Source organism: Anomaloglossus baeobatrachus, chromosome 11 (assembly GCF_048569485.1).
Source record: "Anomaloglossus baeobatrachus isolate aAnoBae1 chromosome 11, aAnoBae1.hap1, whole genome shotgun sequence".
NCBI lineage: Eukaryota > Metazoa > Chordata > Amphibia > Anura > Aromobatidae > Anomaloglossus > Anomaloglossus baeobatrachus.
In genome coordinates this window covers 120,290,945-120,316,272 of record NC_134363.1, presented here as the reverse complement: position 1 = coordinate 120,316,272, position 25,328 = coordinate 120,290,945, and the positions used below count along the sequence as shown (strand labels likewise).

Sequence of the window (25,328 nt, the reverse complement as noted above, 5' to 3'; positions counted from 1 at the left end):
GGGGCGGGGCCTTGGTGCCGGCAGGCTGCTTCCGCTTTCCTCAGCGCTGGCTGGTGGCGGTGTCAGCGTGCTCCCGGGCGCCCTGTAACCATAGCAGCGGAGCCGTCACCTGCCGTTATTGTGTCCGGTGATGCTGTTAGCCCGGTCGGTCCTCACCGCCTTAACGTCTCGATTTGTTGCTGGTACTCAGACGTCTCCGCTCCCGGCCGTGAGATCGTGTGCCGGCATGTCCGGGGACATGGAGCAGCGCATGGTGTGGGTGGATCTGGAGGTGAGGGCTGCAGCCGGCGTCGGTACAGCCGGGGGCGTCAGTGCTCCATACAGAGGCCTGGCAGGGTATACAGAATGGCCTGCTCCTCGGTAGGCTGTTGCTGACAGGCTGCAGCGGTGACTATAGTAAGTATGGCCGCTGCAGTCAATCAGTGGGCTCTACATAATTGTACCATTAGATCCCCACAAAGCCCAGTGATTGGCTGCAGCCAGGAGTGTAGAAATCACAGCGCCGCCCCTGTGGCTGAGACCTGAACGCTGCCTAAAATCTCATCAAAATACGAAATTCCACCTGCTTGGTGGTAATGGGCCTCCAACCTCCTGGGCCCCTGTGGCCGGCCACCAATGAAATGTCCTCCCCAGATGTCCCCCGTCCTCGTATATACAGTCTTGCTGAAAAGTGTCCCTTGAAAATGTTCCAGCAAATGAAGTGTTTCTCCCAGGAAATTATAAATTAACCCATGTTTTAAGGATTCCTGCCACCCAGTGCCAGAGGCAACAGAGCAACCCCATCTCTGGTCCTCCACCATATCTGACTGTAGGTCCTGTGTTCTTTTCTTTGTAGGCCTCAGTTTTCAGTACACAGTAGCATGATGCACTTTACCAAAAAGCTTTATCTTGGTCTCATCTGTCCACAAGATATATTCTCAGAGGGATGTTGGCTTACTTATGATGGCAATCTGCACTCTCTGCTTTTTCATGTCTCTGTATCAGCAGTGGGGTCCTCCGGGGTCTCCTCCATAGCATTTCGTTTATTTCAAATGTGGACAAATAGTTTGCACTGACACTGATGCACCCTGAGCCTGCAGGATGGCTTGAATTTCATTGGAGCTTGATTGTGGCTGCTTATCTACAATCTGGACTATCCTGCATTGCAATCTTTCATCAATTTTTCTCTGCCGTCCCCATCCAGGGAGTTTAGCTACAGTGCCATGGATTGTAAATGTATTGATTATGTTGCGCACCGTGGACACAGAAACATCTAGAGATGGACTTGTAAGCTTGAGAATGTTATTTTTCAACAATTGTGTTTGTCAAATCTTCAGACCGTTCTCTTCTCCTTTCTGTTCTCCATGCTTAATGACGCACACACAGACACACAATACAAAGAGTGAGTTAACTTCTCCCCTTTTTATCTGGTTTCAGGTGTGATTTTCATATTGCCCACACCTGTTACTTGCCACAGGTGAGTTTGAATGAGCATCACATGCATGGAACAATATTTACCCACAATTTTGGACAGGAACCAACAATTTTGGGTTTATATTTGTGGTTTTGTGTGAAATTTTGTCCAATTTGCTCTTTTTTTTTTTTTTTTTTTTTTTTTTTTTTTGTGCTATTCCAAACAAAAGAAATAAGCAGGGGTATAGCAAAACATATAATTGCAATTAATTCTGTGGAAGAAATCTTTCATTTTCTGGAACAATTTTAAGGGTGCCAACAATTTTGACCATGACTGTATGTATACTACATCCTGGTATATGTATGTTTCACATCCTGGTGTATGTACTGTATGTATATATGTATAATTTTATATCTCCTCCGTCCTGGTATGTATGGTCGGCACCTGACATTGGTGTGCCTGCTATGGTGATGCATGACCGCGCTGCCATGTGATACCAATGCCTGGCATGCTTTCTTTCGCTGCTGGCCTTTGATTGGCCAGCAGCATGTATTGCTGTGCAGGGACCTTATGGGTCTCTGTGCAGCAATACATGTCAGCTGAATGTACGTTCTCGGACACACATCCAGCTGAGGTCGGTGCTCGTGGCGGCTGACCCCTCCAGCATGGGCCCAGATGCACCCTCTGTGACTACGATTGTAGTCACACAGCCACACGGCGTGAAAATCGGAGCGAGTGGAATGTGATAAACCATCGCATTCCACTTGGACCAATATTACTCTATGTGCCAGCACCCATGAGCAATTATTTTCTCAGCCCTAATCGGACCAAGAAAACAATCGCAGCATGCTGCGGGTGCAATGTGATCCTGTTTCTCTCGCACACATTCAAGTCTATGGGGCGAGAGAAAAATCGCACTACACTTGCGGTATACCGGAATGGCAAATAGCTGGCAACGGAGGAGAGAGGGAGATAAATCCCTCTCCCCCCCCCCCCCTCTGCAGCACCGGCCCACCCCTCCTCAGAGCCGACTCGCCCCCCGCAGCTGAGGTCCGATCGCATGATCAGACCTCAGTCGCAGGGACACTCGCATGACATTCGGCTCCTGCTGTGCTGCCAGCGCGAGCCGAGTGTCATGTAAGGATCGCAGTAATCTCCATGTGGCCCCGGCCTTATGCACTGTGTGCAGGCTTCTCTGGCTACATTGGCCCTGCTGGCCGGGGGGGGGTTTCTATGAAATGTCAGGGGTATAACATGTTGACCCTATGTCTGTTGGTGTCTCTGTGTTGCAGATGACCGGACTGGACATTAAGAAGGACCAGATTATAGAGATGGCTTGTTTAATAACAGACTCCAACCTCAATATCCTTGCTGAGGTAAGTGTGCGCCAATGCCGGTCTATAATCAGACGACACTTCCATCAGTCTTCCTTTTTATGGCTGTTGATTAAAGTAAACCTTATGTAAGGTCATATTCTGATTGGGATAACGTGTTGGTGCTTAATGGAGCTGAACTGACAAAGTCACCTAACCTCTGCAGCTAGTCACAGGCTGCAGCGGTCCTGCTGTTTGTGGGACAGTGACGTTTCCTTTTCCTGTCTCGGCAGAGACCCCGGAGCGGTCTGTATCCATGGGGTGCTGGTAGGCGAATATCAATTAGATCATTATTTCTTCTACCTACAAGCCTTTAGGAAACAACCTAAATATCGCAGCCATACATTCCTTATACTGCACGATGTGGCAGGACATGGAGTCGCCGGGTGCCTGTGGACAATGTCATTTTACTAGATGTGTCTGAATATCTATCTGTATAATTAGAAAATATGAAAAATCATAAAAGTATATTTGTGATCTTGAGCAGTGGTAACGGGGACTTTTCTTTCTGCAGGGCCCTAATTTGATTATTAAGCAGCCAGATGAGTTACTGGACGGCATGTCCAAATGGTGCAAGGATCATCATGGAAGGGTAAGATTAGGTGCCACACAACGCACCGGCTGCACTCACACACACTCAGCCTGCGGCTTTTCATTATTTTTAATAACTGGGGTTTTTTTTCAGCAAAAATAAGTGTTGCTTTTGTGAAAAGGATAGAAACACTGTCAGCACCATTAAAGGGAACCTGTCAGGTCCAATCTGCACCCAGAACCACGAGCAGTTTTGGGTGTATATTGCTAATCCCTGTCTAACCGTCCCTGTATACACTAGCATAGATAAAGAGATCTTTAGAAAAAAAGTATTTCTAAAGATCTTTTATGATATGCTAATGAGTGCGAGGACTAGTCACAAGGGTGTTATATCCCTCGGCTAGTCCGCCCTCTTAGCATGTTAGCACACCCACAGGGGCGGCGTGCTAACATGCTATTCACTGCCGAGTGCTCAGCATCATCATCAGCTGTGTCGTGCTTAAATATGTCCATTGTCACCACCTCAGACTCCGGCTTAGGGTCAGTGCGCATGATCAGAAGTCCCAGCACTTTCGGTCATGCGCAGTATAAAGCTGGGTGTACACGTTCCGGCTTTAGAGAGATCTAGTTCACATGCTGGGGACTGTTCTGATTATGGGTACTGGGCACTAAGCTGGAGACTGAGACGGTGACAACAGACACAGGCACACACGTCACCACTGATGACGCTGGGCAATAAGCATTGAATAGCATGTTAGCATGCCTAACATGCTAAGAGGGTGGACTAGTCGGTGAAGTAACGCCCTTGGGACTAGTTCCTTTGCTCATTAACATGTCATAAAGGAGCTTTAGAATCACTTTTTCTAAAGATCTCTTCATGTAGGGATTAGTAATAAACAATGAGCAAACAAAAAGCACATTTCAAATAAAGAAAATGTAAATGGGTGCCTAAATTCATGGAAAATAGCTTAATACAGAAATCAAAGCCTAAGAACGAAAAAAATTCTGTACAACAATAAGCAATTCATAGAAAAGTATGAACCTTTATTGACGCAATGTTTAAAATATAACATAAAGATAATACAAACAGTGGTCAGCAGTTGGCACCAAACGGTTATTTCAAGGGTTATATCACCGGTCTTCAGTATAATCTTGCTTAGTGTATCTATGAGGCTGGAAGTTTGGGTTGGGAGGCCCACGATCCATCCGGGTATTGTGGGCCATACAAGCAAACAAACCCAAATGTCAGCACAAACTAAAATTTTATCTACATCTTATCACATTAAGAATAATAAAGTTGCGCTGTCACTGAACTAGAAAAGCGCTTACACACTACATATACAAGGATTCATAGAAGGAAACAATGTGCTCAAATAACCAATAAAGTAAAATATATCGTTTTTATTATTTTATTACTATGTATAAAAAGCACTGTGGAATTAATGGCACTATATAAATATTACTAACTGTAGCACCCAGCGATGCCCGGGATAGTTACTGTCTCTCTGTTTGGCTCCCTGTCTTTTTTTCCCTGGCTGTCTCTTTCCCTGGCTGTCTCTTTCCCTGGCTGTCTCTTTCCCTGGCTGCATTGTGACACGCCAACATTCCATATAAGGGCGTGGCTGCGCATTCTTCTGAAGTTCTGGCTGCACTGTGGCTCCCAGCTCCATTGACTTTAATAGAGGCAGGTTTTTTGGCGAATAACTGTAAAGTGCGGGGTTAAAATTTCCCCTCAAAACTTAGACTATGATGTTCCCTGAGTCAAATGGAATGTCTGTGATTGTACGTGCGATTTCCTTTAACACACACACACACCCCCCTTTATATATTAGATATATTGTTAGGTGTATTTAAATATGATAAATGTTGGTGATAACCACAAACAGCCACAAGGTGGCACCACAGTCCAGATTTCATATTAAACTGGTAAAGAAATGTAACAAAATATATAAAAAATTGTAAAAATTGCACAGAGCCGAACTACAAGAAAAAATATAGATATACAATTGCAATGACCCAATAGTATTGCAAAAATCAGTATATACTATTGTACAATATAAGAATATATTGCACTGGAGCCAAAATAATATTGCACTAAAAGATTAAGAAATGCTATTTACACAAAAAAAATAATTTATATTTATGTGTAGTAAAGTATACAAAAAGGACAAGGAAAAACTAAAAAAAATATATTTATGTACAGTACAGACCAAACATTTGGACACGCCTTCTCATTCAAAGAGTTTTCTTTATTTTCATGACTCTAAAAATTGTAGATTCACATTGAAGGCATCAAAACTATGAATTAACACATGTGGAATGAAAAACTTAACAAAAAAGTGTGAAACAACTGAAAATATGTCTTATATTCTAGGTTCTATAAAGTAGCCACCTTTTGCTTTGATTACTGCTTTGCACATTCTTCAAATTGTCTCTCCAGTAAAGGAGACAAACTCTAGCACAGCGCCACCTATTGGAAGTAGCGATCCTAAAAGTCACAAGTGGATTTTCGACAATCCTTTGCAATATGACTCAGGATATATAAGCCAGATCAGAATCCCAATTTGCACATTCTTGGCATTCTCTTGATGAGCTTCAAGAGGTAGTCACCGGAAATGGTTTTCCAACAGTCTTGAAGGAGTTCCCAGAAATGCTTAGCACTTGTTGGCCCTTTTGCCTTCACTCTGTGGTCCATCTCGATTGGGTTCAGGTCTGGTGACTGTGGAGGCCAGGTTATCTGGCGTATCATCCCATCACTCTCCTTCTTCGTTAAATAGCCCTTACACAGCCTGGAGATGTGTTTGGAGTCATTGTCGTGTTGAAAAATAAATGATGGTCCAACTAAACGCAAACCGGATGGAATAGCACGCCGCTGCAAGATGCTGTGGTAGCCATGCTGGTTCAGTATGCCTTCAATTTTGAATAAATCCCTAACAGTGTCACCAGCAAAGCACCATCACACCTCCTCCTCCATGCTTCACGGTGGGAACCAGGCATGTAGAGTCCATCCGTTCACCTTTTCTACAAAGACATGGTGGTTGGATCCAAAGATGTCAAATTTGGACTCATCAGACCAAAGCACAGATTTCCACTGGTCTAATGTCCATTCCTTGTGTTCTTTAGCCCAAACAAGTCTCTTCTGCTTGTTGCCTGTCCTTAGCAGTGGTTTCCTAGCAGGTATTTTACCATGAAGGCCTGCTGCACAAAGTCTCCTCTTAATAGTTGTTCTAGAGATGAGAAGGTGTGTCCAAACTTTTGGTCTGTACTGTATGTGTCTGTGTGTGCAAATAGCAGATATTATAGTAAAGTGCAATGTCAGGCATATAATACGTGGAAAATAAAAAAGAGCCAATATATACAAAGAAAGTGCAGCTATATCATTGTTACAGAGTAACATGTATAAAGGGGAAGTGCTGAAAAATAAATACAAAGCCGGGGAATAAAGCATCTTACCAGTATGAATAGCGTGACGCCACTGTCCCCAACGCTCGTTTCGGCACCAATGTTTTTATCAGGGGGAGTCATTGTGGTCCATACATCCTGGTGTGAGCCCAGCCTTAGTGACACAACTGATATGGAATTTAAGTTTAAATTTCAAATTAGTGCCAATTTATAGTACAGCACATGTGGGTGGTCTTTTCAACACCCCAAAGGTTAACATGTACATCCCCTGTGGTCTAAGGCAGTGAAGGAGTTAATAGCAGACTTACTGGTTCCATGTGGCAATAAAGGGGTTAAATGTGAGCTTCCCTGTTGATGTAGGTCAATGAAAGCATTGAAGGGGTATTCCCAGCTCTAAGGCCTGTTTCAGATGTAAGTGATTCTGGTACGTTTGTGCTTTTTTATACGTATTAGAATCACTGACATACGTAGACCCATTATAATCACATCAGTGATATTTCACTGACCGTGTCTCCATGCGGCATACACGCGTGACCGTGATTGCCGCACGGAGACATGTCCGTTTTTTTTCAGGCACCACTGATGTCCCACGGACCACGCAGTGGTGTGATCCGTGAAATACGCACCAGAAAAACACGGACATTTAAAATAATAAACATTTTCAGGTCACCTTTCCAGCGACGCTCTGTGCAGCCTCCGCTCTCTGCAGCTTCTTGCCTGGCTCATGCATATTCATGAATGCAGCCAGAGCCGACCCGGAAGTAGCTGCAGAGAGCGGTGGGCGGATGCTTCAGAGCCGAGGAGTTCAGCACCATGGAGAACAGGAACGTGACAGGTGAGCATACGTCCATGTGCAATCACGGATAATATATCACGGATTGCACATGGACAACCCACGTGTGCCGTGAATCACGGCACATGGAGGGACATGTGCGTGTTTAACACGTAGTAGCAGCAGCAGCAGCAAATACATCCAATTAGAAATGTAGTATAATAATCCTGATTAGCTATGTCACTTACTTCATGTGCAGGGCTTTGCAGCTTGGGTATCCATGGTTACGACCATTCATATAGTGACTGTTGCTTGTCATAACTATGGATACCTAAGCTGCAATGCCCTGCATATTAGGTAAGTGACATAGCTAATCAGGAGAACTATACTATATTTCTAATTGGAGTTATTTGCTAATATTCTCATTGTTAGGGCGGCGTCACACGCGACGATATATCGTGCAATCGCGTTAGCGATCGCACCCGCCCCTGTCGTTTGTGCGTCACAGGCAATTTGTTGCCTGTGGCCCACAAAGTCGTTTAACCCTGTCACACGTACTTACCTCCCTAACGACGTCACTGTGGGCGGCGAACATCCTCTTCCTGAAGGGGGAGGGACGTTCGGCATCACAGCGACGTCACACAGCGGCCGCCCAATAGAAGCGGAGATGAGCGGGACGTAACATCCCGCCCACCTCCTTCCTTCCGCATTGCCGGTGGGACGCAGGAATGCTGTGTTCGTTGTTCCCGGGGTGTCACACGTAGCGATGTGTGCTGCCACGGGAACGATGAACAACCGGCGCGCAGAAGGAGGAATGACATTATGAAAATGAGCGACTTATCAACGAGCAACGATAAGCTGAGTATTTTTGCTCGTTCAGTCACTCGTAGCTGTCACACGCTATGATATATCAAACGATGCCGGATGTGCGTCACTAATGACGTGACCCCGACGACACATCGCCCGTTAGGGCGGCGTCACACGCTACAATATAACACCTACATATTGGGATAGGATCTTAGAAGAGGGAATAACCCTTTAATGTCAGTATTCCTGGTGGTCTAAAAAAGATAATGTATCCCTGGTGGTCTAGTGCAAATAATTAATGTTATGATCCCTGGCTGAGGTTAGTGGAAGTGTTAGGCTGGGTTCACACATAGCGACAGCGACAACGACGTCGCTGTTACGTCACCATTTTCTGTGACGTAACAGCGATTTTGTAAGTCGCTGTTATGATCGCTGCTTAGCTATCAAACACAGCGACGCAGCAGCGATCATAACGTCGTTACATGTGCAGAGAGCAGGGAGCCGCGCACACTGCTTAGCGCTGGCTCCTTGCTCTCCTAGCTACAGTACACATCGGGTTAATTACCCGATGTGTACTGCAGCTACATGTGCAGGGAGCAGGAGCCGGCACTGGCAGCGAGAGCGGCGGAGGCTGGTAACTAAGGTAAATATCGGGTAACCAGGGAAAGGTCTTCCCTTGGTTACCCGATGTTTATCTTGGTTACAGCTTTCCGCAGCTGTCAGATGCCGGCTCCTGCTCCTGCTCGCTTCATTTCGTCGCTCTCTCGCTGTCACACACAGCGATGTGTGCTTCACAGCGGGAGAGCGCCTTTGAAGAAAACTAACCAGGGCTGTGTGTAACGAGCAGCGATCTCACAGCAGGGGCCAGATCGCTGCTCATTGTCACACACAGCGAGATCGCTAATGAGGTCACTGTTGCGTCACCAAAACCGTGACGTAGCAGCGATTTCGGTAGCGATCTCTCTGTGTGTGAAGCACCCCTAAATGTACTTGCCTCTCTAAGCTCCAGCTGTGTCTAGGCTGATATTGGAGGTAGATCAGCCATCTTCATAGTGTACAGATTGCTCTGTGATCAGGCTGGCTCATTCAGGAGCACTCTGCCCGATCATGAAGGGGAAGCTCAGTCTGCGCAGGTTCAGATTTCCTTTTGAGAAGTTGTATCTTCTGAGCTGTGCTGTAGAGGGAACATGGTCCCTGCTATGTAATGTGTATGTGCCATGTTAGTGGCATAAATTACACTGGCATCATTCATTGGCACCTAGCTGTAGGGTCAGATCCTCCGCAGGGCGATGTACACAAATATACGGTATCTACAAGCACATGAGCGCTCGGTGATGTGTGCGGTCACATTCAGAGACCATTGTGGTAAGTGTCCCCTCAGGTGAGCAGTGTAGCCTCGGACGTGCTGCCCGTCTGGGGTCTGTCGTGTGCAGCTGCTCTCATTAGACCTGTAGCTGACTTGTATAGTCAGGATTTGATTCGGCCTCTAATCCTGTTTTCTTTTCGGTTTGCAGTCCGGCCTGACGCAAGCTGTGAGGGACAGCAAGATATCGCTGGCACAAGCGGAGTACGAGTTCCTGTCCTTCATTCGGAAGCACACCCCTCCTGGCATCTGCCCCTTGGCTGGTGGGTATCACTTGTGTTCTGGGTCCACAGGTTGTACCTCTGCACTCCATACAATCAGAAGCTAAACCTTAGAGCGCAGGGAGCCTCGCGGGAACAGATGTGAGCCTCGTGCTGAGAATATGGCACCCTCAGCCCCTGCATTATGCCGCATGATCAGACAGAAGCTAAGAAATATGTATGAAAGAAGGAAACCTTGACCTTGTATACATTACAGCATGGGAAAATCCGTGTCTGCTATGTCTCCTGTGCCATCAACAATTACCAGCATCCACTCCGCACGGCTGATCTCGCTCTTTTGTCATTAAGTTAGAATTTATTGTTTTTGACGAATATAAATGATGGCCGACTAAAGGGGTTTCCAGAAATAAAATTGACTGCCTGTCCTTAGAATAGATCAATACCTGATCAGTGGTGGCTGTTGTCTCCTCCATCGATCAGTTTATTACCTGGTGTCATGGCTACTGGAAGTTCAGCTCATGCCCCAGATCAGACAGCCGTACACATTATAATGGCTGATAGAGAGTGATACTCTATAGTGGCCATCCTTGGGTACAGAACGGTTCTTAACATCACACATCCTATTGGAGAGTTGTGTTATCTGAGCTGCAGTACTCACATTTAGCCACTATGCATTGTATGGCGCTGTGGTGCTTCTGCCTCCTACTGCTACTGGCCATAGCTCCAGGTATCAGCAGAGCAGTGGGAGTGCCGGGGTAAGACCCCACCAATTCCAAATTAATGATGCACCCTAAGGACAGGTCATCAATATGTCAGTACCAGACAACCTCTTTAAATTATTACAAGTATTATACAATCTAATAAAGCAATAGCTGAAACCCCTGTGCGTATGTTAGAAAATAATCACCCAAAACGTACTATGTAGGATGCATCACCCACATGGCATACAACTCCCTTTATTGATGTTTCTTTTTGGGTGTTTGTCACATTGATCCTGCTGATGAGATGAGGGGGGATTCTGCTCGATGGGATGGAATTCCCTGCAGGAAGGGGCCCGCACCTAGACCCCGGGGCCCGGACCTAGACCCTATAGCTCTGATTGGTATTCAATATGTATATTGGCTGCAGTCTGGGAGAGATTCAATAATATTCATCTTGTAGTAATTTGCTTTTCTTTGGCGCTCCATTGGGAGACCCAGACAATTGGGTGTATAGCTACTGCCTCCGGAGGCCACACAAAGCATTACACTTAAAAGTGTAAGGCCCCTCCCCTTCTGCCTATACACCCCCCGTGGGATCACGGGTTCCTCAGTTTTCAAGCTTTGTGCGAAGGAGGTCAGACATCCACGCATAGCTCCACTGTTTAGTCAGCAGCAGCTGCTGACTATGTCGGATGGAAGAAAAGAGGACCCATACTAGGGCCCCCAGCATGCTCCCTTCTCACCCCACTTTTGTCGGAGGTGTTTGTTAAGGTTGAGGTACCCATTGCGGGTACAGAGGCTGGAGCCCACATGCTGTATCCTTCCCCATCCCCCTTAGGGCTCTGGGTGAAGTGGGATTTACCGGTCTCCAGGCACAGAGACCGTGCTCCGTCCACAGCCCCTGGGGAATCTGCTGGATATGGAGCGGAGTATCGTCAGGGACAGGGCCCTGCTACGCCAAGGTACTCTGTGTCCCCGTACAGACCGCGCACACACTGCAGCATTGCTGGGTGTGTTAGTGCGCCGGGGACAATAGCGCTGCGCGCTTGTGCCACACTCCCACAGCTTGCTAAGGGAGTTAGAGTGTTGGGAACTGCCGCGCCGGCCCCTGCTGGCAGTTTTTACTGCGACGCGGCTGGGACTTGTGGTGCGCCGGGGACTTCCGCGCTGGCCGTGCATATTTGTCGGCCGCGTTTTTTACTAGAGTCCCCGGCTTTTGCGGCCTAGTTCCGTTTCGTTCCCGCCCCCAGGCCTGCCAGTCAGGGGAAGGGCGGGACGCTGTACAGAACGTCAGCGCCGAGGGCTGGAGTCTGCTTTACATACTCCAGCCCTCACATTGAGCACAGGGGGAAGCCAGTTTCCCGCACTTTGTCTGAGGCACGCCCACGGTCCGCCCCTCTTCACAGAACGCCGGCAGCCATTCCTGTGTGCAGGCTGAGCTGGAAAGGGGAGACAAGTTCTGGGAGACCCAGGCACGGGATTCTGGCGACTACACACCCGCTTTTAGCGGGCGGTAAGCGGCACTCTGGTGCTGACCCCACTAGTGACGAAGTGTTCAATTGTATTTTTATGCTTGCATGCGATACATTGCACTAAACGGTCGCTGGTGATTCTTGGCTATATACCCTCCTGGATTGCTCTGTGGAGAATACAGCATGTCGTCCGCAAAAAACAGGGGTGCCAAGGCACAGGCTTTCTATGCTGCTTGCACCGCTTGTGAGGCTGTTCTACCGGCAGGTTCCACTGACCCCCATTGTGTGCAGTGTTCGGCCCCTGTGGCTCTTGCTCGGCCGGGGCCTCTGCTGGAGGTGTCCCAGAGAGATCCACCTGTGAATACTGTCCAGGTGACGGGGACAGAGTTTGCAATTTTTGCGGATAGATTATCTGTGACTATGTCTCAGATTCTAGAAACTTTGCAGTCTAGACCAGTAACTCAGACCATGGGCACTGTTGATTCATTGCTCCCTGGTCCCCCTCAGTTGGAAGAGCTCCGGGCTCCGGGGGTGTCCCATGCATCCCAGGGTGATGGCTCTGACACGGACGACAGTCCCAGACAGCCTAAGCGAGCTCGCTATGAGCGGCCCTCTACATCATCTCACTGGTCAGGGTCTCAGCAGGAGGATTCTCTGTGTGATGAGCCGGAGGTAGCTGATCAGGATTCTGATCCTGAGACCGCTCTCAATCTGGATACTCCTGATGGTGACGCCATAGTGAACGATCTTATCGCGTCCATCAATAAAATGTTGGATATTTCTCCCCCAGCTCCTCAAGTGGAGGAGTCAGCTTCACAGCAAGAGAAATTCCATTTCAGGTATCCCAAGCGTAAATTAAGTACTTTTCTGGACCATTCTGACTTCAGAGAGTCAGTCCAGAAACACCACGCTTATCCAGATAAGCGTTTCTCCAAACGGCTTAAGGATACACGTTATCCCTTTCCTCCTGACGTGGTCAAGAGATGGACCCAGTGTCCCAAGGTGGATCCCCCTATCTCCAGGCTTGCGGCTAGATCCATAGTTGCAGTGGAGGATGGGGCTGCACTTAAAGATGCCACTGACAGACAGATGGAGCTCTGGTTGAAATCCATCTATGAAGCTATCGGCGCGTCGTTTGCTCCTGCATTCGCAGCCGTATGGGCACTCCAAGCTATTTCAGCTGGTCTTGCACAGATTGACACGGTCACACGTACATCTGTTCCGCAGGTGGCATCCTTAACCTCTCAAATGTCTGCATTTGCGTCTTATGCGATTAATGCTGTCCTGGACTCTACGAGCCGTACGGCAGTGGCATCCGCCAACTCCGTGGTTTTACGCAGAGCCTTGTGGTTAAGGGAATGGAAAGCAGATTCTGCTTCCAAAAAATGTTTAACCAGTTTGCCATTTTCGGGTGACCGGCTGTTTGGTGAGCGTTTGGATGAAATCATTAAACAGTCCAAGGGTAAGGATTCAGCCTTGCCTCAGCCCAGACAAAACAAACCCCAACAGAGGAGGGGACAGTCGGGGTTTCGGTCCTTTCGAGGCTCGGGCAGGTCCCAATTCTCCTCGTCCAAAAGGACTCAAAAGGATCAGAGGAGTTCGGATTCTTGGCGGGCTCAGTCACGCCCAAAAAAGACAGCCGGAAGACCCGCTACCAAGGCGGCTTCCTCATGACTTCCGGCCTCCTCCCTCCGCATCCTCGGTCGGTGGCAGGCTCTCCCGCTTTGGCGACATTTGGCTGCCACAGGTCCAAGACCGTTGGGTGCGAGACATTCTGTCTCACGGGTACAGGATAGAGTTCAGTTCTCGTCCTCCAACTCGATTCTTCAGAACGTCTCCGCCTCCCGACCGAGCCGATGCTCTTCTGCAGGCGGTGTGCACTCTAAAGGCGGAAGGAGTGGTGATCCCTGTTCCTCTTCAAGAGCAAGGTCACGGTTTTTACTCCAATTTGTTTGTGGTACCAAAAAAGGACGGGTCTTTCCGTCCCGTTCTGGACCTAAAACTTCTCAACAACCACGTGAGAACCAGACGGTTTCGGATGGAATCCCTCCGATCCGTCATCGCCGCAATGTCTCAAGGAGATTTCCTAGCATCAATAGACATCAAGGATGCTTATCTCCACGTACCGATTGCTCCAGAGCATCAGCGTTTTCTACGCTTCGTTATAGCAGACGAACACCTTCAGTTCGTAGCCCTGCCTTTTGGTCTGGCGACAGCCCCACGGGTCTTCACCAAAGTCATGGCAGCTGTAGTTGCAGTCCTGCACTCTCAGGGACACTCCGTGATCCCTTACTTAGACGATCTGCTGGTCAAGGCGCCTTCTCAAGAGGCATGCCAACACAGCCTGAACGTGGCACTGGAGACCCTCCAGGGTTTCGGGTGGATCATCAACTTTTCCAAGTCAAATCTAACCCCGACCCAGTCGATAACATATCTTGGCATGGAGTTTCATACTCTCTCAGCGATAGTGAAGCTTCCGCTTGTCAAACAGCGTTCACTACAGACAGGGGTGCAATCTCTCCTTCAAGGCCAGTCACACCCCTTGAGACGCCTCATGCACTTCCTAGGGAAGATGGTGGCAGCAATAGAGGCAGTCCCTTTCGCGCAGTTTCATCTGCGTCCACTTCAATGGGACATTCTCCGCCAATGGGACGGGAGGTCGAAGTCTCTCGACAGCAACGTCTCTCTCTCTCAGGCGGCCAAGGATTCTCTTCGATGGTGGCTGCTTCCCACCTCATTGTCGAAAGGGAAATCCTTCCTACCCCCATCCTGGGCGGTGGTGACGACAGATGCGAGTCTGTCAGGGTGGGGAGCAGTCTTTCTCCACCACAGGGCTCAAGGTACGTGGACTCAGCAAGAGTCCACCCTTCAGATCAACGTTCTGGAGATCAGAGCAGTGTATCTTGCCCTACAAGCCTTCCAGCAGTGGCTGGAAGGCAAGCAGATCCGTATTCAGTCGGACAACTCCACAGCGGTGGCATACATCAACCACCAAGGAGGAACTCGCAGTCGGCAAGCCTTCCAGGAAGTCCGGCGGATTCTGACGTGGGTGGAAGACACGGCTTCCACCATATCCGCAGTTCACATCCCAGGCGTGGACAACTGGGAAGCAGACTTCCTCAGTCGCCAGGGTATGGACGCAGGGGAATGGTCTCTTCACCCGGACGTGTTTCAGGAGATCTGTCGCCGCTGGGGGATGCCGGACGTCGACCTAATGGCGTCTCGGCACAACAACAAGGTCCCAGTTTTCCTGGCACGGTCTCACGATCACCGAGCTCTGGCGGCAGACGCCTTAGTTCAAGATTGGTCGCAGTTCCGGCTTCCTTATGTGTTTCCACCTCTGGCACTGTTGCCCAGAGTGCTGCGCAAGATCAGGTCCGACTGCCGCCGCGCCATCCTCGTCGCTCCAGACTGGCCAAGGAGGTCGTGGTACCCGGATCTGTGGCACCTCGCGGTAGGACAACCGTGGGCACTACCAGACCGACCAGACTTGCTGTCTCAAGGGCCGTTTTTCCATCAGAATTCTGCGGCCCTGAACCTGGCTGTGTGGCCATTGAGTCCTGGATCCTAGCGGGTTCAGGATTGTCTCAAGAGGTCATTGCCACCATGAGACAGGCCAGAAAACCTACTTCCGCCAAGATATACCACAGGACGTGGAAAATATTCTTGTCTTGGTGCTCTGCTCAGGGAGTTTCTCCCTGGCCATTTGGATTGCCTACTTTTCTTTCCTTCCTGCAATCCGGGTTGGAAAAAGGTTTGTCGCTCAGCTCCCTCAAGGGGCAAGTCTCAGCGCTTTCTGTATTTTTTCAGAAGCGCCTAGCACGACTTCCTCAGGTACGTACGTTCCTGCAAGGGGTCTGTCATATCGTCCCTCCTTACAAGCGGCCGCTAGAGCCCTGGGATCTGAACAGGGTTCTAATTGTTCTTCAGAAGCCGCCTTTCGAGCCTATGAGGGAGGTTTCCCTTTCTCGCCTTTCACAGAAAGTGGCCTTTCTAGTAGCGGTCACGTCTCTCCGGAGAGTGTCCGAGCTAGCAGCGCTGTCATGCAAATCTCCCTTCCTGGTGATTCACCAGGACAAGGTGGTTCTGCGCCCGATTCCGAAGTTTCTCCCTAAGGTGGTATCCCCGTTTCATCTTAATCAGGATATCTCCTTGCCTTCCTTGTGCCCTCATCCAGTTCATCAATGTGAAAAGGATTTGCATTTGTTGGATCTCGTGAGAGCGCTCAGGATCTACATTTCCCGCACGGCGCCCCTGCGCCGCTCGGATGCACTCTTTGTCCTTGTCGCTGGTCAGCGCAAAGGGTCGCAAGCTTCCAAATCCACCCTGGCTCGGTGGATCAAGGAACCAATTCTGGAAGCCTACCGTTCTGCTGGGCTTCCGGTTCCCTCAGGGCTGAAGGCCCATTCTACCAGAGCCGTGGGTGCGTCCTGGGCATTACGGCACCAGGCTACGGCTCAGCAGGTGTGCCAGGCGGCTACCTGGTCGAGTCTGCACACTTTTACCAAACACTATCAGGTGCATACCTACGCTTCGGCGGACGCCAGCCTAGGTAGACAAGTCCTTCAGGCGGCGACTGCCCACCTGTAGGGTAGGGCTGTTTTTACGGTCCTATCACGAGGGGTTATTATACCCACCCAGGGACTGCTTTTGGACGTCCCAATTGTCTGGGTCTCCCAATGGAGCGCCAAAGAAGAAGGGAATTTTGTTTACTTACCGTAAATTCCTTTTCTTCTAGCTCCAATTGGGAGACCCAGCACCCGCCCTGTTTGCTTAGGGATTTTTGTTTTTTCGGGTACACATGTTGTTCATGTTGAATGGTTTCGGTTCTCCGATGTTCCTTCGGATTGAATTTGTTCTTAAACCAGTTATTGGCTTTCCTCCTTCTTGCTTTGGCACTAAAACTGAGGAACCCGTGATCCCACGGGGGGTGTATAGGCAGAAGGGGAGGGGCCTTACACTTTTAAGTGTAATGCTTTGTGTGGCCTCCGGAGGCAGTAGCTATACACCCAATTGTCTGGGTCTCCCAATTGGAGCTAGAAGAAAAGGAATTTACGGTAAGTAAACAAAATTCCCTTCATCATGATATAACCATTGAATACAGGTACAAGTTTTCTTTTTTTTTTTTTTTTTTTTTTTTAGGGAATTCTGTGCACGTGGATAAAGAATTCCTGGTAAAATATATGCCTCAGTTTATGCGACATCTGCATTACAGGATCATTGATGTTAGCACTATTAAAGAGCTGTGCAGGTAAGTAATACTTGTTTTCTCGGTGGTCTATCAGACGGCACTCCTTCCATTAAGCGAACGGTTAATGCTTTTCTGCCAGTAAAGCCTGTAGATGGTTCGGGGTTGGTAAAGTGATGAGGGAAGGAAAGCTGGTGGAGCATTTGGGGTAAAAGCCTTCACCTTTTCATATCTCTTTCTCTCCATATGGGGTTTATACAGAGTGCCCCAGGAGGCAGCAGGCCACTGCTTTCTAGGCTGTTTAGTTCAGTCTCTTCATAAGTATTCTTTAACCCCTTAACGACCACGGGCAGTAAAATTATGTCCTGGTGGTCATAGTGTTAATGTCCCGGGGGAGATCGGTGCACATCTTAGCTGATTTGTACAGCTGACCTGTGTGCCTGCCAGGCACGAGCAGAATCGCTATCCGCCCATTCCTTTTAACCTATTAAATGGCAGTCAATAAGTGACAGCGCCATTAAAACCGCGATCGCGCTGAAGATTTACTCACCGCCCGATAACGGAAGTCATGTGACGTGATCACGTGACTTCCGGTTGTCATGGTAGCACGGGGTCATGTGATGACTCCTGTGTTCACATGACTAAGGTCCTGTAAACAAACAGCCAAGTACTCGCTGTTACTGGAGATGACCATTTCTCCCGGTCTGAGTGATGCTGCTCCCATCGGGAGACATGGAAGAGCGATCAGACTGCTGATCCTTATAGCCCCCTAGGGGACCTAGTAAAATAATATTATTATTATTAATAATAATAATAATAATAATAATAACTTTTTTTTATTATTATTATTAAGTTTTAAAATGTTAAAAAAAAAACCCCTAAATGTTCAAATCACACATATACACATATTAGGTATCGCCGAATTCAGAAATGCCCGATCTATCAAAATATAAAATCAATTAATCTGATTGGTAAACGGCGTAGCGTCAAAAAAATTCCAAATGCCAAAATTACGTTTTTTTTTTTTTTAGTCGCCGCAAGTTTTACGCAAAATGCAATAACAGGCGATCAAAACGTAGCATCTGTGCAAAAATGGTACCGTTAAAAACGTCAGTTCGAGACGCAAAAATTACGCTGTCACTGAGCCAGAGATGTCGAAAAATGAAAACGCCACGGGTTTTGTAAAATGGCGCAAAATGTACACCACTTTTATTGGACAAGCTTGTGATTTTTTTTTTTTTTAACCTTTTTAGTTACAAGTAAACCTATACATGTTTGGTGTCTACAAACTGACACCACCCTCAGGCATCACACCCACACATCAGTTTTACCATATAGTGAACATGGTGAATAAAATATCCCAAAAACTACTGTGCTATCGCACATTTTTTGTAATTTTTCCGCACTTGGACTTTTTTTTGCTGTTTTCCAGTACACTATATGGTAAAACTTATGGTTTCATTTAAAAGTACAACTTATCCTGCAAAAAACAAGTCCTCAAATGGCAAGATTGACAGAAAAATAAAAAAGTTACGGCTCTCAGAAGAAGGGGAGCAAAAAAAAAAAACGGAAAGTGCCCGGGGGCTGAAGGGGTTAAGGGTTATGGCATTGAGGAGTAAAGAAGGCCAAGATCCTGCACCTGTGAGACTTCTGAAACAGATGTACATCTGAGATCTAAGCAAGGACAAGTGATGTTCAACAATGGAGCTTAGTGTATCATGTGCAAACCTCCACCCAAAGAGTGTATGCCCTGGTGTTCCTTTAGGCCGGGTTCGGACGGACGTATTTAATAGTTCGCAAATGGGCTGGAAAACAGTGACTGTTGCGGGACCCCTTGACCCGAACTCGCCACCTTCATACGCATATCTGATGCCTTTTGGTTTGGCGTTCTGGATTCGGTGCGGGCATTGCAGTCACTATACAAACCTTACGACTGCCTGAACCCGGCCTAAAGGAGATAAAAAGATCTGGAGTAGATGCCAAATGTTGAAGTTGGTTTTATTCAGTTTTCACGGGAACTCCCTAGGATATGTCAATTCTGATGAAGAAGCTCGTCCTTAGGCTGACATATTAAACAACAATAAGAAAATTGGGGGAGGCCAAACAGCATTTTGTCTGCCTTAAAAAGGGAATACTCTGTCGAGCTCATGCGGAGAGTCGGCCATAGTCCCTCCCGGTCTCTGCTTCTTCGGTGATGGCATGGAGACAGTCTGAGGGTGGAATTGATGGAAATACACGGACTATGCACAGAAGAGCAGTCAGACACATTGGATATTGACCCTTTTTGCTCAACCATCTGTTTATGACGGCCGACTTCTGCCTGCAAAGACTGATCTTTCATGTCAGGACTGTTTGGCTGTTGTCTAGCTGATCCTAAATTTTTTTATGACCATCCTGAAGGCGCAACAAAATGACAACCTGTGGCTTCTTTCTAACTCTAATCTGCTGTAGCCACCTGCGGTCAGCCCATGGACACATCATTCCGGGGTCGGGGCTGGCCGATATGTCAGGGCAAGGAAAGTGTAGAAGACCTGTTCCAGTCTATGAACATTTTCCAAGTGTTTCTAGGTGTCCAGCAATGGTTAATGTAAAAGAATTAGAAACTTACAAAGATGTATCCTCTCATTTCAGACGTTGGTATCCTGCGGAGTATGAGTGTGCACCAATGAAAAGAGCTTCTCACAGGTAGGTGCAAAATTGCCCCACCCCCCCAAAAAAACACAAAAAACCCCCAAAACAATAAAATAATTTTTTCATAAAAAGCACACTATTGTGTTACAGTGGTAAAGGTCGGTTTAATAAAGCTTATGTTAATAGCCCACAGTGATCAAAATGAAAAGAAAAAATTTACCCCGTTCCCCCTTCAAATGAAAAAGTTTAATCAGTAAATTGGACTTAACACATAATGGGTCAGATAATAGTGATCTGTCACCAGGTTTTCACCACCTAATCTGAGAGCAGCATAATGTAGGGGCAGAGATCCTGATTCCAGCAATGTCACTTAGGCTGCTTTCACACTACGTCTTTTTAACATGCGTCCTGAACGTTTTTTTGCTGCAAAAGCGGATCCTGCTTTTACAGCAAAAAATGCATGCAAACGCATGTTACTTTGCAGGATCCTGTCACTGGATGTTTAGGGGCGGGCATTGGAGTCATGTGATCAGGAGTGAGGGGAACTAAACATGCCAGACTGGGAGCCGGCATCTGACAGCTGCGAGGCTCGTAACCAAGGTAAACATCGGGTATACTTGCTTGGATACCCGATATTTACTTTGGTTACAAGCGTCTGCAGCTGCTAGGAGCCGGGCTCCCTGCACACGTTACCAACGTAAACATTGGGTAACTAAGATAAGTGGTTACCCGATATTTACCTTGGTTACGAGTGTCCGCAGCTCTCATGTGGGAGAGAGAGGGGGAGAGACAGAGAGGTAGGAGAGAGAGACTGATCACACCAGGCTGGTTTCTGGGCATGCTCAGTAGAGCAGGCAGGATCCTGTCTATCAGCATGCCAGCGTTCACCTGCGTTTGCATGCTGTTTAGTCAGGATCCAGCAATTTGCAGAAGTTGGACGCAGCTCAAAAACGCTACAAGTAGCGTTTTTGAAAGATGTTAAAAAACTGCAAGTCTCTGGATCCTCACTATAACGCACGCAAACGCAGGTGAACGCATGTTAACGCGAGTCCATTGCAAATGCATTGAAATGAAAACGCATTTGCACTGGATCCGTTTCTGCGTTAAAAAAACGTTCAGGACGCATGTTAAAAAGACGTAGTGTGAAAGCAGCCTTACTTGGCTGTTTTAGTATCGTTTTGATAAAATCACTGATTAATCAGCAGTAGATTATCATTACATGAGTACTTAGCGTGCTTCCAGGTAGTCCAGCATATTCATGAGCTCTATGTAATTGCTAGATCTGCAGCAGAGAAAACATTGACAGCAAACAGCTCAGTAAGTGACACATCACTGGAATCAAGATCTCTCCCCGTACATTATGCTGCTCTCAAATGTGGAGCAAAAACCTGGGGACAGATTCCCTTTAAACAATATGGCTTATATTCTATTTATTTTTTTTTATTCAATATTATTTCACAATAGCATTGTGGGGTCAATAGTGAGCTCACTTATGTGTAGACCCTCAGATGCTGTGGTGTCTGAAGGGGTATATGGCCTTGCTTGTTGGTTTCTCCCATTTGCTGGGTTATCACAGTGATCCCTCTGGTATGGGTTTGTTGCCTGAAGAGTCCCCCAAACCTGCGATTATATCCAAACAAGTAAGTTCCTTAAATTTCCACCAGATGTCAGAAGAGCACCAGGGAGTTTTCTTAAAGGGAACCTGTCACCTAGAATATGCGTTCTGAGCTATCAGCAGATGCATGTGTGCCCTAATTACACCTCCCTACCCATCCTTGTGCTGTAAAATTGTATAATATGAAAGTAATAAACGTTTTATTACCTTCATATTTCCTATGTAAATAGGGTATTTGGTCCCACGACGCGCATTGCGGTAGGCTTCTCTTCCGGGTGTTCACTCGCCGGCTTCAGACGCGCACTGCGCATGCGCAGTGCACGTCTGAAACTGACCAGGAGAACCCGGAAGAGAAGCCTGCCGCAATGCACGCAAGATAGAATGAGTGACGAGGACGTCGCTCATATGACTCCATGGTATCACGCCCACAGGTGCGTGATACCACGGAAAGTGTGCAGGCGTCCATAGGGTAAGGCGCCGCCCATGGGACTAAATACCCTGCTATTTACATAGGAAATATGAAGGTAATAAAACGTTTATTACTTTCATATTATACAATTTTACAGCACAGGGATGGGTAGGCAGGTGTAATTAGGGCACACATGCGTCTGCTGATAGCTCAGAACGCATATTCTAGGTGACAGGTTCCCTTTAAAGGTAAATGAAAAGCGTTCACTGCTTGGGTCACATGACTATATTGGCCTGATTTTTAGCTGCATATTTTTTTTGGCAAAAATGGATCCCAGTAGAGAAAAGTAAAAAAGTTAAAGGATTTTAACTCCTTTTGAGGAGTTAGGATTTGGTAATTTTGAACAGCTGGGGTTCACTTTCATGGGGGCTGTGTGATAGCTTCCTGCATCACAGGTGGGAGCACTGCTGCTATTCAGCGGGTTCCCCAAAGTTTCTGTGAATATTAGATGGGGAAAATCACTTACAAGCATATGAACAGCTTCAGCTGCATTATTTTTTTTTATATATTAAATGCATGCATTTTGGGCTAAAAATCATTTTTGCAATTTGGTTTCTTTTAAATATTTTCTACTGTTTGTTTTTGTTTCTCTGCTCATTGTCGCAGGTCAAAGCACCCGCCCCCGACGGTTGTGCGTCACGGGCAAATCGCACCCCGTGGCGCACAACATCGTTAAGACCCGTCACACATACCTGCCTAGCGACGTCGCTGTGGCCGGCGAACCACCTCCTTTCTAAGGGGGCGGTTCGTGCGGCGTCACTAAGCGGCCGCACAATAGAAGCGGAGGGGCGGAGGTGAACGAACGTTTCATCACGCCCACTTCCTTCCTTCCTTCCTTCCTTCCTTCCTCATTGGCGGCCGCAGGTACGATGATGTTCCTCGTTCCTGCGGTGTCACACATAGTGATGTGTCCTGCCTTGGGAACGACGAACAACCTGCGTCCTGCAACAGTAACGATTTTATGAAAATGAACGACATGTCAACGATAAGGTGAGTATTTTTGATCGTTAACACTCACTCAGACCTGTTACACACGACGTTGCTAACGATGCCGGATGTGCGTCACGGAATATGTGACCCCGGCGATATATCGTTAGATACGTCGTGTGTAACGGGGCCTTAAGAGTCCATCAGTGAGCTTGATCTGACGATACTTTCAATGCATGGATTTACACCGGCTGACCCGTGGCCATAAATAAACTGGCCATAAATAAACACCAATTTCAATATTAAACATCTCTAAATTATTAGTACAAAGGTTCTAGGTACATTCAAAGTATTAAAGCAAGGCAAAAACTATCACATTTTGGACATAGCTCTATCCTTAGCCACAGTGGTCATGGTCCGACCATGACTAAGGACAGTTGTATGTCTGAAATCCATACACTTTTGCTTTCATGCAATATTTTAAATTTTTAGTCCGGTGAGCTCTGTATACAAAGACAGCTGTCAGTCACACCAGACCCAATAAGAGCAAAGGGTTAAATGAATAAAGCACACAGTATATTGAGTCTTTTCTCAAAATTCCATGTATCGGTCTTGTCCACTCCCTTTCCTCTATAATATGGGGGCTGCAGATTGCCCCCCACTTTCTTGGTGGCAGGTTCTCCTTTCCTAAACCTTCCTTGTTATCACATAGTGCAGGATTAACCCTTTCCTGCTGTCCTCGCTCCTCTGGTTTATTCACGCTTCATTCTTGCCATTTTCAGAGCTTTGGATGATATCCAAGAAAGCATCAAGGAACTTCACTTCTACAGGCAGCACATTTTTAAGAAGGTGAATGAGGAGAAGTAGATGTGCGCGTTTTCCGTTCTTCGCTGTGCACCAGCACTGAGGCTCAGCTTTGTTACTTTACACGTTCATTTGTAAAACCGAGGTTCTGGTTGCTTCATCCGATTAATGGGAGGGAAGGGTTGGATTGCAAGAAAGTTTTACAAAATCAATAAAGTTGCATATTTTGAATTTTGTTTTTACCAATAAAATGCTCCCACCCACAGCTGTATTTTGTATATGACTATAGAGCGTCGGCCATGGACGGCCCTGCCTGGTGATAATGGAGGTGGCTGTGTTTGTGCACCGGGGCCCTGAATATGGCTTCTGTCCATCTCCTACTCTATGCACCTGTGTAGGAAGGAAGAACCAGGTTGTCTCTCTACTCATTATTGGGGGGTATCAAATATGGCTCCTTGTGCTTAGGATAGTGCCCTTTGTTGGCACAAGATAACATCAAGCCCATAAAGCCTGGGGGCCACATCAGTGTCATTCTGTCCTGACCAGAAAAACAAAATTACTACCAGGATCTGTCACATGAAGGCCTCAATGGTGTTCAGACAGACCCTGTATGTCAATGAGATCTGTCATGCTTCTGCCATAGTGATTGAGAGGGGCTGTCTGAGTAGTGGACGACCCCTTTAAAGGCAGCAGGTGATGTCTTAAGTTGGCTGTAAATGTGATAGTGGTCAGCTGAAGGTTCACCCCACAGACAGCTCCCTTCTGATGTCCCCCACCCCATACATCTGAACGCATAGGTGGGCTAACCGCTCTTGTGTTTTCCACAGGGACAGAGGAGGAGGCCTGAGGGTCACTTCTGGGGGCGGCTTATCTCTCCTGACAATTTTAATGGTCCGGCCCTTCTTTCCTTCCGCTACAATCTGTCAGGGAAGAGTTGGAAATAGGCTGATCCTATTAAAATTGATGTGTTTGTCCAACTTTCATCTGTATATGCCTTTAGGGGTGTAACATTAGCGTTTCTAGGCTGGACTGGCCTATAGCTTTGGATGCGAGAGAATCGGTGTTATATGCTAATAACACGTGGCTCAGACTCTGCTGTGAGCGTGAGCCGAGTGTCATTATACTGTGAGCCCATTCTCCTGAAAAGATGGTGAGATTAATTTCTCCATTGTCTGTCTCCGCATATATTGCACTGCACTCGGATGACATCAGTGCAGTCTGATGCTTCACACTCACCCATAGACTTGTATAGGTGCGTCTGATCTGAGTTATGCTGCCAATCACAGGATGCAGCAATTTTTCCTCAATCCATATAGAGCTGAGAAAAACCTTGCAAATTTGACCTGCAACACTAACTCAATTGGTCGAGTGCAATGCGCCACTTTCTCGCATTGCACTCGTCCGATTTATACACCAGTGTGAGCGAGCTCGTAGAGACAGAAGACAAAATTTTAGCTGCCAAGTACTGGTTTTATTCTTTTATACTAAACTGCTGTACCAAGCCTTAAAGCACCACAGGAGTGGTGCTTTAAATAGAAGTCTCCTGCCTTATACTCACATTCTGGCATTTTCATCTTCTATCAGTGGTGCTGTTTCGGTCATTCTCTGGTGATTTTTGACCTGCCAGCAGATCCATTGTCTCATGGAGTGAGTCACAGT

The 25,328-nt window shown here is 47.2% G+C and overlaps 1 protein-coding gene across 1 annotated transcript; it reads left to right on the top strand.

Annotated features, from left to right (window-relative positions):
- Positions 1-23,934, top strand: REXO2 (RNA exonuclease 2). Its single transcript, XM_075329303.1, has 7 exons — positions 1-271; positions 2,686-2,769; positions 3,281-3,358; positions 9,793-9,904; positions 17,178-17,286; positions 19,855-19,908; positions 23,648-23,934. The coding sequence occupies exons 1-7, from the start codon at positions 131-133 to the stop codon at positions 23,730-23,732; spliced, it is 663 nt and encodes a 220-aa protein (XP_075185418.1). The 5' UTR covers positions 1-130; the 3' UTR covers positions 23,733-23,934.
- Positions 23,935-25,328: the final 1,394 nt, after the last annotated feature.

What these genes read in the sequence shown, in the direction of transcription:
- REXO2 (XM_075329303.1), top strand. Translation starts at nt 131, where the DNA reads ATGCTGTTAGCCCGGTCGGTCCTCACCGCCTTAACGTCTCGATTTGTT. An exon ending in TGGCATCTGCCCCTTGGCTG is followed by an intron (nt 9,905 to 17,177) that starts GTGGGTATCACT and finishes TTTTTTTTTTAG; the next exon opens with GGAATTCTGTGCACGTGGAT. An exon ending in ATGAAAAGAGCTTCTCACAG is followed by an intron (nt 19,909 to 23,647) that starts GTAGGTGCAAAA and finishes TGCCATTTTCAG; the next exon opens with AGCTTTGGATGATATCCAAG.